The sequence below is a fragment of the Artemia sp. Qi Xiang Cuo genome, chromosome 17, assembly GCF_049724085.1.
Source record: "Artemia sp. Qi Xiang Cuo chromosome 17, ASM4972408v1, whole genome shotgun sequence".
NCBI lineage: Eukaryota > Metazoa > Arthropoda > Branchiopoda > Anostraca > Artemiidae > Artemia > Artemia sp. Qi Xiang Cuo.
Genome location: NC_142810.1, coordinates 50,007,108 through 50,019,574, shown reverse-complemented (window position 1 = coordinate 50,019,574; position 12,467 = coordinate 50,007,108). Strand labels below are relative to the sequence as shown.

General features: G+C 36.3%; 1 protein-coding gene across 1 annotated transcript in view; it reads left to right on the top strand.

Moving 5' to 3' along the window:
* The first annotated feature begins 3,583 nt into the window (after nt 1–3,583).
* Nucleotides 3,584–12,467, top strand: part of LOC148942301 (xylosyltransferase Oxt-like) — a 130,931-nt gene continuing 122,047 nt past the window's right edge. The window contains exon 1 of the mRNA XM_089103768.1: nt 3,584–3,835. Coding sequence (XP_088959894.1) covers nt 3,584–3,835 — 252 coding nt within the window. The remainder of the gene's footprint in view (nt 3,836–12,467) is intronic.

Sequence of the window (12,467 nt, the reverse complement as noted above, 5' to 3'; positions counted from 1 at the left end):
AAAGCCATTTAAGATTAAGCCATAATTATATAATTGTGCGCGTTTCAATTAAACTAATTAATAAGATCTGAATTTATCTTCACTGTCCTTTGTGCTACAAGATTAAAGCCATTTGATTGTTAAGCCATAAATGGCCATTTAAAGCCACTAAGCCGTTTAAGATTATGCAATCTATATAAGGTTTTGTACACCTCCGCTAAAAAAATTTAACAGTCCGATTGTATTTTTCCTGTCCTTCGTGCTCTATGATTTAAAACATTTATGGTTAAACCATAAATGATCATTTAAAGCCACATAACCATCTAATTTAACCCCCAAATATATGATTCTGCTTTTATCTTGAGATTTGTTTTTCCTTGACGTAGCTGGACATAGAAGAAGTTGACTACTTACAAATATCGTCTAACATTTAAATTAGACTGCAGTATGGAGGCCTTGACTAGGATAAGATTTGAACTATGGAAGCCACAATGCATGTAAATGCCAGTTTGAATTTTTCTTTCTATCTAAATCGTAGTGGACAGGGGCGTCACAACGGGGAGATGGCAGCAACACAAACTTTTTGTGAAATTTGGGCCAAAAGTATGAAACTACACTGAATCTAATAAAAAAATGGAGCAGCTACAGCGGAATCTCAGAGAGTCAAAAATTTTGATCCATTTATAATATCAGCTCTAAGATACCGTAGAAAAGGTCCACAATTCAGTAGTACAATTTATAAATTCAGTGAAGAAGTCCCGTTGTGATATGTCTAGTTATTAAATATAGTTAAAGCTATATATAGTTAAAGTTAGTATATAGTTAAAGTTATAGTTAATGAAATTTGTACAGCGAATTTGAAAAAAGCTGAGGATTTGGTTGAATTTTGCACGAAATATTCATCTAATTCCCCTCTTCTATCTGAAATCAAAGCCAATTCCCAGTAACAGACTTGGTCAAATGCGAAATACATTAACTTTGCATTTTGGTAGTTTTGCCAAATTGGCCCAAATTAGACTAGGAAAGTGACATCTGTTTCTGACCTTAAATACTTCAAATCTACCGATTTTGTATTGGTTGGCCTATTATATTTTCAATCTTTTTTACTGTTCTATAGAACAGTAACCAATAAAATAAACAAAATATGGCCTTGGTGGCAAGAGTTCATGAATATGCTTTCAACTCACGAATTCTTAGAAATATACTGACTTAGAACTGCTGATCTGAGCTACAGTTTTCGTCTGCATTAATAAAAAAAAAACAATTGGGGGTATTTTTTCCCTGGTTTCAACAAGTAAAATTTGAGAGGAACTAAAACTGTTGTCCCTCTTTCAATGCTGTCATATATTCAAACAGTTCAAATCTTTGGTTAATACACAGCATCGTGATGTCGTTTCATGAAGGAAGAAATATTTTACAGAAAAGAACTCTGTAATCCTCTTTCCAAATATTTTGCCTCTTCGTGACATACTGAGTCACTTGAAAGATGGAAATTGATAATTCTTAATCCAAGATTAAATTTAAAAAAAAGTTTGGCAATGGAAACTACAGCACAGGGATGGAATGATTGAGGGAACGACTAATTTTGGCTAATAAAGTTTGATAGATCTTAAAAGTGAATAAATATAAAGAACTATTTTTTTTCAACTGAAATTAAGCTTCAACATCATAACTTAAAACGAACAGAAATTATTCCGTAAATGAGAGGGGCTGCCCCATTTCCAATCCTTCACTCTTCACGCTAAAATTTCTACCACTTTAAAAAAGCTTATTATTTTAATTAAATGACCCTCGTGTTTCAGGAGTCGTTCCTAAAGGATTAGTCAAACTTTAGCGTAAGGAGTAAGGTACACAGGAGGAGCCAGCCCCTCTCATATGCGATAAAATTTCTGTTCGTTTCAGGTTTTAACGTTGCTCCTAACTTTCACTTGAAAACTTTTTTTGGATTTAATTACTAACCATTTTCCAAATGATGCCGAAAAATCCGCTTCTCCTCTCCACCAGAAATTCCCCCCACGAAAAACTTAACCATGAATAGCTCCTTCTGTGTAAAAAAACCCAAGGAAAATTATTTCCGTACCATACCATCCCCCCACATCCCGTTCTACTGTAAAGGAAGTCAATATCGGAAGCAACCGAGTAGATGTGGTTGAAGACTTCACTTACCTGGGATCTATTCTGTCGAATGATGGCTTGATCACAAAAGAGCTTACATCTCGAATTGCCAAGGGTTCAGCACTTGTTGGGAGGCTTAGCAGCATCTGGCGAAAGCCAAACATAAGCCGATTTACCAAAATGCGCATCTACAATGCGTCAGTCAGCACCGTCCTGCTGTATGGAGCGGAGACGTGGCCAGCTGCCAAATCTATCCTCAGCGCCTTCGATGTCGCTCAGACGAAACATCTCCGAAGAATCGAAAGATCACTGGACTGACCGCGTTAGCAACCAGACTCTCCTATCACGTACGGCTCAAACTCCTTTCTCGACGCAGCTCGCCCAGCGTACTGTTCGGTGGTACGGCCACCTCCTTTGCATGCCACGCGACGCCCCAGCACGGGTCGCATTTGACTTCGACCCCACCCTACACGGATGGAAACGACCCAGAGGACGCCCACACACTAGGTGGAAAGACAAAGCCGATGAATTCCTCGCCCAATCCCACGTCCCGGTGGAAGAAGCTGCGATCCTGGCAAACGATAGGTCAACCTGGAGGCACCTAGTCTCATCGTTCTCTACGCCGAACCCTCGGCAGGAGCCTTAAGTCAAGTAAGTCATACCATCCTCAATGAAAATGAGCCCCAGGAAGTTTTCTCGGACATTTCCTCCAGAAAAATTGTCCATAGCCTACTTACATCTCAAAAAAGCCTTATTTTTCTTATTATTTTTGGTCATTTTTAAATCATATCAAAAATCACTCGTGAAAAATTCCCGTAGAAAAATTTTATCATGGAACCCCCCCGCCCCCCCCCTCAAGAAAAAACCTAGACAATGCCGGCCGTGCTGACAATTTTTATTGTAACATCTCCATATTTAAGATTGAGTCGCTAAAGAGAAATTACGAGAAATAAAACCAATCCTGTAGGAATATTCCCATGCAAAAATGCCCCTGAAACTGCCATCCTACGGAAAATCATCCCCCTCCCTCGTGCAGAAAATACCACCCCTGCCCGAGAAACTTTTGTATCCATCCCAATAAAAAACGATATGTGTAAACATTGGTCAAGCTCCATAGCTTCAAAAGCCGTTCCCCAGCGATTGGGTGGGGGGGGGGGGTGTAGCATTAAACCTAATGAATTTTAAATATTGGCGGTCAGGATAATAACCCAATTCTTTTGGTGAACTTTTTTTTTCAAAATTTTGTTTTTTGAATTTTGGATACTATTTCGCCGAGTTATTCCTTACTTACAGTTCCTTACCAGGAACTGCTTGGTAATCTTAATATATACACAAAAACAAAATAAGATTTGTAAGGGGGCTTACTTTAATCCCGGCTAAATTACCGAAAAACAGAAAATTGTCCAAATAGGCTTGCTGCCACCTAAGTTTTTCTCATTTAATAAAAATAGATAGCAATGATAAAAGCAAGAATTTCAAATGGCTAGCAATGAAGCTCAGCCTGAAAATTCTTCTAAGAAAATTTCTTAATTGGAGATTTGCCACAGTGTTTATAGTAACGTTTTTAGCTAGTCAGGGACTGTTTGCTTATGTCTTAGTTTCTAAATATAGTTGTTCTGGTGAAAGTTGCTTTTCAAATGAAGGAAAGCAGAGACACTTATCTCCTGAGAGCCTTAGTAAAATTCATGAAAAGGCAGGAGAAGATAGTCCTACATTTATACAAGAAGCTCACAAGAATAAGGTATTTTATTTTATGCTAAATTTGTCCTTTTCTCAACTGATACAACTTGCTATAAGATAAACATGCTACTCAATAGGCCTAGGCTAAGTCTCTATGGAAAATACTAGCCCAATCACAAACACCCACAAGTGCATCCCAACTATGAAAACGTGCACAAAATTGCTGGGACAGTTAATAGAATAATAGAGAGGGAGCATCAGGAAGAGAAAACATATTAGGATATAAGATGACAAAAATTACTTCCCAAAGAAAAAAAAAACAGCCTACATGATTTGTGCATACAAAATGGAAAAAAATAACAGCAATGATTTGTGGCAAAAAGATCAGTAATTTTAATCTATTAGGCCCAGATAGGCTATATAGAATCAAGAAGGCTAAAGAAAGACCCCAGTACTCAGAAAGTGCCTAATCTTAGACAGTTATCAGTAAATTTTTTGTTATTCATATTATTGACTTGCAAATAAAGTAAACATACTGCTTGATGCCTTTTTTTTATGCTCTTTCCAAATATAATAGCCTAATCATTTTGTTGGAAATTAATTTTACCTGTACAACCTAGCCTATTCAAGTATAATTAATCTGCTCTACTACACTTGTCTTATGTTATACCTGTATAAGATTGAGTCTGTCTGCACACTAGATGAGCTTCTTTGTTTTAATCAGAGGCATCACTAGTCTAAATGGTTAGAGGGGGTCTAATCAACTGGCTGCTACTATTGCTACTACAAACAGTTCACTTTAGCACCAAGAAATCTAAGGCCAACACAGCAGAGCACACTTATCCTCCACCCCAATCTATTTAAAAGCTTCCATTTTTACACTCTCCCAAGAAGTTTCAGTTTCCCATAAATATTTTCTTACAACTTCATCCTAGCCCATTTGAGAATTTCTTGCTTTGTTTCAGCCCTAGATGGTTGACAGCAAAGAATGATTTTTGGCAATATATCTTCCTTCATCCATGAAACATGCCCTAACCATCTCTTTCTTTCTCTCACTGTAACCTTAGAAAGTAGGAGAGAAAGAAATTTTTCCGCACAGCTTACTGTTTAAAACATGGCCAGTCAGATAGGTACCCAAAACAATCTAGATAATTCCTCTGGGAAACATCTAAAAAATCCTCTCTGTCTTTTGAAGTGCCCATTATTCAGAAACATGCTTGACCACTATTGTTGTCTAGTTTCCTGGAGATTTACCTTACCATGCTTCCAAATTTTTTTTTGAATTGTGAAAATAAAACACCATGGGCCTTGTATATCCTACTTTTAATATATTTGCTGAATCCACCATTTCCAATAACAATACTACCTAAGTAAGTGAAGCTGTCCACTTGATCAATCTTCTTTCTGCTCAAGGTTACCTCTTCCCCTTCACTTATTCCCAGTGTTAGCAACTTAGTCTTGTTAGCATTAGTTTTCAAACTTATTCTTGTATCCTGAACTTGCATAATCTCCAAATTTCATTCATTTTGCTAATATTTGCATCTATGGTTTGCTCCAAAGTGCAAGTTAAGGTAAGGTAATGATGCTTAAATCATCAGCATAATCTAAGTCCAGGAGTATTTCAATTTCCAATTTGATTCTTTGCTCTCTTATAGCCTTTACTGTCTCACTTAGGATAAAGTACATCAAAATGATCTAATGAGGATAGAACTCAACCCTGCCTAACTCCTGATTCCATGCAAAACCAGCTACTAATATCATATCCTGCCTTAAATGCAACAATGTTGTTAATGTATAGCAGTGCATAAATGCATAGCAATGTATTTATCTGGTATGTCACTCAAGAATAGGACATTTTCTTTTGACTGAATCAGATAGTTGTTCAAATTACATGCTCATAATGAAACTAAGACTCAATTATCATTTTCACTGACTGATCCAGGATGACATTGCTATTCAAATTACTTAATTTTTGTTCAGTGACCAGGACTAATCTTCTTTCATTGATTTTATGTTATTTATTTCCTCTAGCCCATTTGCCTAACAATAGAAATAATTAAAAAAACAACAGTGAAATAACAGCACTTTGCACCATGATTTTACCAGCTCATTTTTTTTTTACCAACTGACTGAAAAGATTGGTGGTAAGAATCCTGCTCCTCCTACATATGAAGCTCTTGATTCAAACTGTAAGATTCTGTGTTCAAAATTTGATAGTATTTTCTAAGGCGAGCCTCAAATTTTAAATATATGTCTTGATTATTGACTATTAGTGTCCTTAAAGAATTCAACAATGTAAAAGGCTAAAATATTCAGACTAATCAAGTTCTTACTAAAGAAATGGAGACAAATTCAGTGATGAAACAACCCAATTTCTAGATTGTGTAGTAGAAATTTTACAGAAATTTAAATTTTGAAGTATTGATTAGCTGTCTGACTACTGGGCATCTTACCCTATTTAATCTTAATCTATTATGTAGAAAACATAGAGTAAAAGAAAATTATATTCAACCAACAATTGCCAAAAAATATACTTTTTCCCTAGACAAAAACAGGTATAGACTTGCCTCTAAGCCTTAGAACAGGCTATAGAAGGAGTAGAGATAGGAACATGAAAATACCTTCCAATGGGGTATTTTATGCTCTAGATTCATTTCTAGAATTTCGATCTATCTGTCCTAGATCAACAGCTTTCCAAGATCTCAAAAGTCCATAAAGTTGGATTTTTTAAAGATCTTCAGATTTCTAAGGAACCCCACTCAAAACCTGTCCACCATGCTTCAATACTCTCTTTTGATTTTATAATGAATATATAAAATTACCTTTTTCATAACTGGACAAGTCCCCCTCCCCCTTGAACTAAAATTGATTATATTTCATGAAATTGACATACAAAAATTAACAGAAAAGTAGAAACAAAAAATTAAACCAAAAATCTAGCTTTTAAGCTCACTGTCTATCTCTTGATGCTCAGATTCAGCTGGACAAATTCAAATAAAATTATTTATCATAGGAAATTTCCAAATAGAAAACTTTCAAATGTAGGAAAACAATCAGTATTTCAATTCTCTCTGTCTAGTTTTAATGGGTAATAGAACATTGAGATGAAAAATTTAAAAAGTAATAAAAAGTTTATATCATGTCTTAAAAATTAGGCCTATATAAAAATGAAAAAATAATAATGTAGTTATCAGAGGCAACACGATAGCATTGCCTATAGTAGATTCCATATGGCTCCAATGTTTTATTAATTTTGTTTTTCATGGAGGCACTTCATATGGAAGGGATTGTCACATAAACTTCGAAGAGGGCTCATTGGATTGGGAATTGAGAGTTCTATTGCCTTTTTATAAGGGCCAAAAGTGATTGGAAGGCAACTAACACCCCTTCCACGCCCCCCATTTCCTCAGACACATCCAATCAATATTTTGAGATAGCCATTTTGTTCTACATAGTTGATTTCCAGATAGAAATTATATTCTTGAGGAGTACAGCCCTCAGGGCACAAGTTGTAAACTATGCCCTGGGGGCGTATAAGGTTTTTATAGAAAGCTTTGTCATAGAAGTTCACAAAGGACTCATTTGATTGGAAATTCAAAGGGCTAGTGCCCTTTTTAATAGTCAAAAGTGATTGGACACATCCAATCAAAATTTTGAGATAGCCATTTTGTTCAACATAGTTGAAAATTCTTGAGATTAGGTCTTTGAGGATGAAAACCCCTCCCCCCTCCCCAAATCCATCAGGGCAAGGATTACAATTTATGCCGAGGGGGCATATAACGTTTTTATAGAAAGCATTGTTATAGAACTTCAAAAAGGGCTCATTTGATTGGAAATTTAAATGGCTAGTGCCCTTTTTAATGGTCAAAAGTGATTGGAAGGCAATTAACACCCCTTCTGAGCCCACCCTTTTCCCAAACACATCCAATCAAAATTTTGAGATAGCCGTCTTGTTTAACATAGTTGAATGTTCTTGAAATTATTTCTTTGAGCAGGATACTCCCCCCACAGTCTTCAGGGCAAGGGTTATAAGTTATGCCCTGGGTGCATATATGGTTCTTATGGAAGGAATGCTTGTATAGATTTCAGAGGGAGCTCATTCGATTGGAAGTTGAAAGTTCTAGTTCACTTTTTAAGCCTCAAAAGATATCAGAGGGTAACCAGCCCCCCCCACACTCTTTTTTTCCAAATGTATCTGATAAAAATTTTGAGATAGCCATTTTGTTAAAAATAGTTCAAAGATTGTATAACAAAAACTTTGGTGTCAACACAACCCCAAGTGCAGGCATTGTAAGTTATGCCCTGGGGGCATATATGGTTCTTATGGAAGGGATGCTTGTTTGAACTACATAGAGGGCTCATTTTATTTAAAATTGAAAGTTCTAGTTCTTTTTTAAGGGTCAAAAGAGATTGGAGGGCAGCCCCCCCCCCCCTCCACGCCCTTTTTTCCTCAAACCCATTTGATAAGAGCTATGAGATAGCCACTTTTAAAAAATAGTTCAAATACCTTATAAAGAAAACTCCGGGGTTGACACAGCCCCCCAAGGCCCGAGGGCAGGCGTTGTAAATTATGCCCTGGGGGAATATATGGTTCTTATGGAAGGGATGCTTTTACAAACTTCAGAGAGGGCTCACTTGATTGGAAATTGAAAGTCATAGTTCACTTTTTAAGAGTCAAAAGAGATTGCAGGGGAACTCCGGTGTCAATACACCCCCCCCCCAGGGCCCAGGGAAAGGGGTCCAAAGTGACCAAAGGGCGAATTGCCCTTTGGTCTCTTTTGACTCGTTAAAAGTGAAGTAGAACTTTCTATTTTCAATCAAATGAGCCCTCTTTGAAGTTTTTACAAGCATCCATTCTGTAAGAGCCATATATACACCCAGAGTATAACTTACCACGCCTGTCCCTAGGCCCTGGGGGTTTGTGTCGACACTGGAGATTTAATATCTGATGTTTGAACTATTTTTAACAAAATGGTCACCTCAAATTTTTATTGGATGGGTTTATCCATCCAATAAATCCAAAGACATGGAGGGCAGGAGGGGCTAGTTGCCCTACGATCTTTTTTTACTCTGAGAAAATGAACTAGAACTTTTAATATCCATTCAAATGAGCCCTCTCTGAAGTTTATACAAGCATCCCTTTCATAAGAACCATATATGGCCCCAGGACATAGCTTACAACGCCTGCCCCCTGTGGGGTTGTGTTGACACCAGAGTTTTTTTATCTAACCTTTGAATTATTTTTAAAAAATAGCTATCTCAAAATTTGTATTGGATGGGTTTGGGGAAAAAGGGCATGGGGGGGGGGGGGGGCCTATGGGCCCTCCAATCTCTTTTGACTCTTAAAAAGTGAACTAGGACTTTCAATTTCCAAACAAGTGGCTCTTAAAATTTGAACTAGAACTTCCAATTTCCATTCAAATCAGCCCTCTCTGAAGTTTATACAAGCATCCCTTCCATAAGAAACATATATGCCCCCAGGGCATAACTTGCAACGCTGTTGAAAGATCCATCTGTTCAAGAATTTATTTTACGGTAATTTTATTTTTATTTTCAGTGCTGTAAGAGCTTGTAAAGAAAATATTTGTAAAGTTATTCGTTTTCAGTTAAGTGCCGACGATGCCATAGGCCTTTGGTTTTTATTTACATCTACGGAAGGGGGCAGTATCCAAACTCTTGTTTGTAGTGAAACTATATTCGTCTTGAACAGCTTTGGACAGAAATAATAAATTAAATTGAAAATTTGATGAATAGTGATATCAATTGCTGAAAGCTCATCAGTTCAAAATTTTACTGTAATTTTAATGTTTTTTTCAATATTAAGTACAAAAGAAAATATTTGTAATAAAATTGGTTTTCAGTAAAGCGCCAATGACGCAGTAGACTTTAGACTTTTACTGTGAGAGAAGAAGGAGATACCCAAACTCTTGTTTGTAGTGATTTTTGTTTCTTTCAAGCTTGATTTGCATATTCAATTTAAGTTTCACTCATTTTAAGATTTATTTATTCATTTACATTAATATCTATTGTATGTTTGATTGCATTGATTGTTTATTTCATTTCTGCTCGTTTTAAGTTTCATTTATGCTTGAATAGCAAAATTTTTTTTTTTTGTTTAAGCTTGATTTTCATATTCAATCTAAGCATTGCTTGCTTTAAGATCTATTTATTCATTTATATTATTACTTGTTGTATGTTCTTTGTTATGATTGTTTATTTAATTTCTGTTTTTTTTGGGTTTCATTTATTCTTTTATAGTGATTAATTAAAAAACCTTTTTCAGAAAATAAGTTTTTCAAAGAAAAGTAAAGAACTCCATTAAACAAAAAAAGAGCAAAAATAAAATCAAATAATCTACCAAGCGTGAAACATCCTCAAATCAGCATCGATAAATAAATGAAACCCAAAACGAACAGAAATTACAATAAATAACCAAGTCAAACTCAAAACGAGCAGAAATTAACATAAGTGGGGCGCAAAAACCCTAGGCCTTCCCATGGCCAGAACAAAATTTGCACTTTACTGAAAAAATACAAATGAATGTGCATTGTCAGTTTAATATACATTTACTGATATTTAGTCATCAAAATGTTAATATTATTTGATTTATTAATGTTATAAAAGTAAAAACAGTTATATTTTTTGAGTAAAGTGCAAGTTTTTTTCTGGCCTTGGGAAGGCCTAGGGGTTTTGCACCCAACTTCTGTTAATTTCTGCTCGTTTTGAGTTTGGCTCGATTATTTATTGTAATTTCTGTTCGTTTTGGGTTTCATTTATATATCGATGCTGATTTGTGGATGTTTCACGCTTGGTAGATTATTTGATTTTATTTTTGCTCATTTTTTGTTTAATGGAGTTCTTTACTTTTCTTTGAAAAACTTATTTTCGGAAAAAGGTTTTTCTTAATTAATTTCTGTTCTTTTTATATTGACATAGTCTTTTCAGGGAAAAAGAAAATAATACTTTAAATCTTTTCGTTTTTTAAGACCTTATAGTTTGGCCTGCTATTTGTATGCTTGACAAAAATTTTCAGCAATTTTTAACAATATACACCCTTTTAAAAATCTAGACACAAATAGTCCTGTTTAATTTAGTTTCATACCTCCTCTAGTTGTGAAGAAATAGTAGAATTTAATACATTCTGAACGAAAGGCAAATAAGTATCCCAAGAATTGGGATGATCCTGACAATAAGCCTTTAATACGGATTTTGTTACCTTCACACGATTCTCACATAACCCATTCGATTGAGGATTATAACTTGACGAAAAATGATGTTTAATTTTCAATTTTTCACACATCTGTGAAATGAGATTTGAACGGAAAGACTGGTGGGAATCAGTGATCAAAACTTCAACAAGACCAAAGTATGCTAATACTGACTCGCGAAGAAAATTACGCATAGTTTCTGCTGTTATCCTCGGCACAGCTTTCAGGATACAAAATTTTGAAAAATGGTCAACGCCAACTAAAATATGAAAATTTTCGTTTTCAGTAGGTCCACATAATGCGCCCCCCATGGGACCAGCAGAATCTACCGAAAACACATGGAATGGGTATTTTGGTACTTCATTTTTTCCTAACGTAGGTTTAATATTCTGATGCATTTTATTCCTACGCAAGCACAAATTGCAGTTTTCGCAATACTCTCGAACTTTTGCACTTATTCTATCAAATATAAAGATACGGCTCACTCGGTCTTTTGTCTTCTCCATAGACATGTGACCACCAATGAGTAAGTGATCATGAGCCAGTTTTATTGCCGAATCTACTAGGGCACTTGGCAAGACTATTTTAGCTGTTCTAGGGATCCCTTTGTCCTTGCCAACGCCTCCTAGCGGATAACAATAAAGAACAATTTCCTTTAGAAACAGGCCGTCAAAAATATTCAACAGCCAAGACACAAAATTGTTATCTGTCATTTTCTCTGGCACGGAATTCTTTTGCGCCCTGTTGACTTCTGGCACGGAACTTTTTTCCGTCCTGTCGACTATTGTATCCTCTGGCACGGAACTCTTTTCCGCCCTGTCGACTTCCTGCACGGAACTCTTTTCCGTCCTGTCGACTATTAATGGCCAGGGCACAAAACCTGCAGGTTCGGTACTCCACCGCCTACCTCTCTCTTCGCCCATGGGAGCTCAGACCTTCCTTTCCCAGGATCCTCTGAACCCGTTAACCGCTCAGACCTTCCTTTCCCAGGATCCTCTGAACCCGTTAACACCTGGTCCCTCGGTAGACCGTCATCCGCCCCTTCACCAGCCTCATTTCTCTTGACGCAACGCCTCATTACGTCAGTGCCTAATAAATTCTCAGTTATCGAATCAAGGTACTTGATGACCTTCTGTAATTCAGTATCTTTTCTTTGAAGTTTTGCTACCTCTGACAATTCCAACCCTAAATAGTCTATTTCAACACCAGCACCAGCTGCTACAAATTCTGCTTCTTCTTCTGTAAAATTTAATGGGTGACATTCCTCAATTATATCCGGACATGATAGTAAATCCGCAGGGTGATACTTTCCAGGCAAATGTGACCAATCGAATAACTCGTTATCTAAGATTAAAGCTATTCTATATAGCTTAGAGGAATGATCTTTACTCCTTCTTAAGTAAGTTAGAGCTTTACAATCAACTAAGAGATGTGTCTCTCTACCCCAAATATAGTACTCAAAGTACTTAACTGCTTGGACAACAC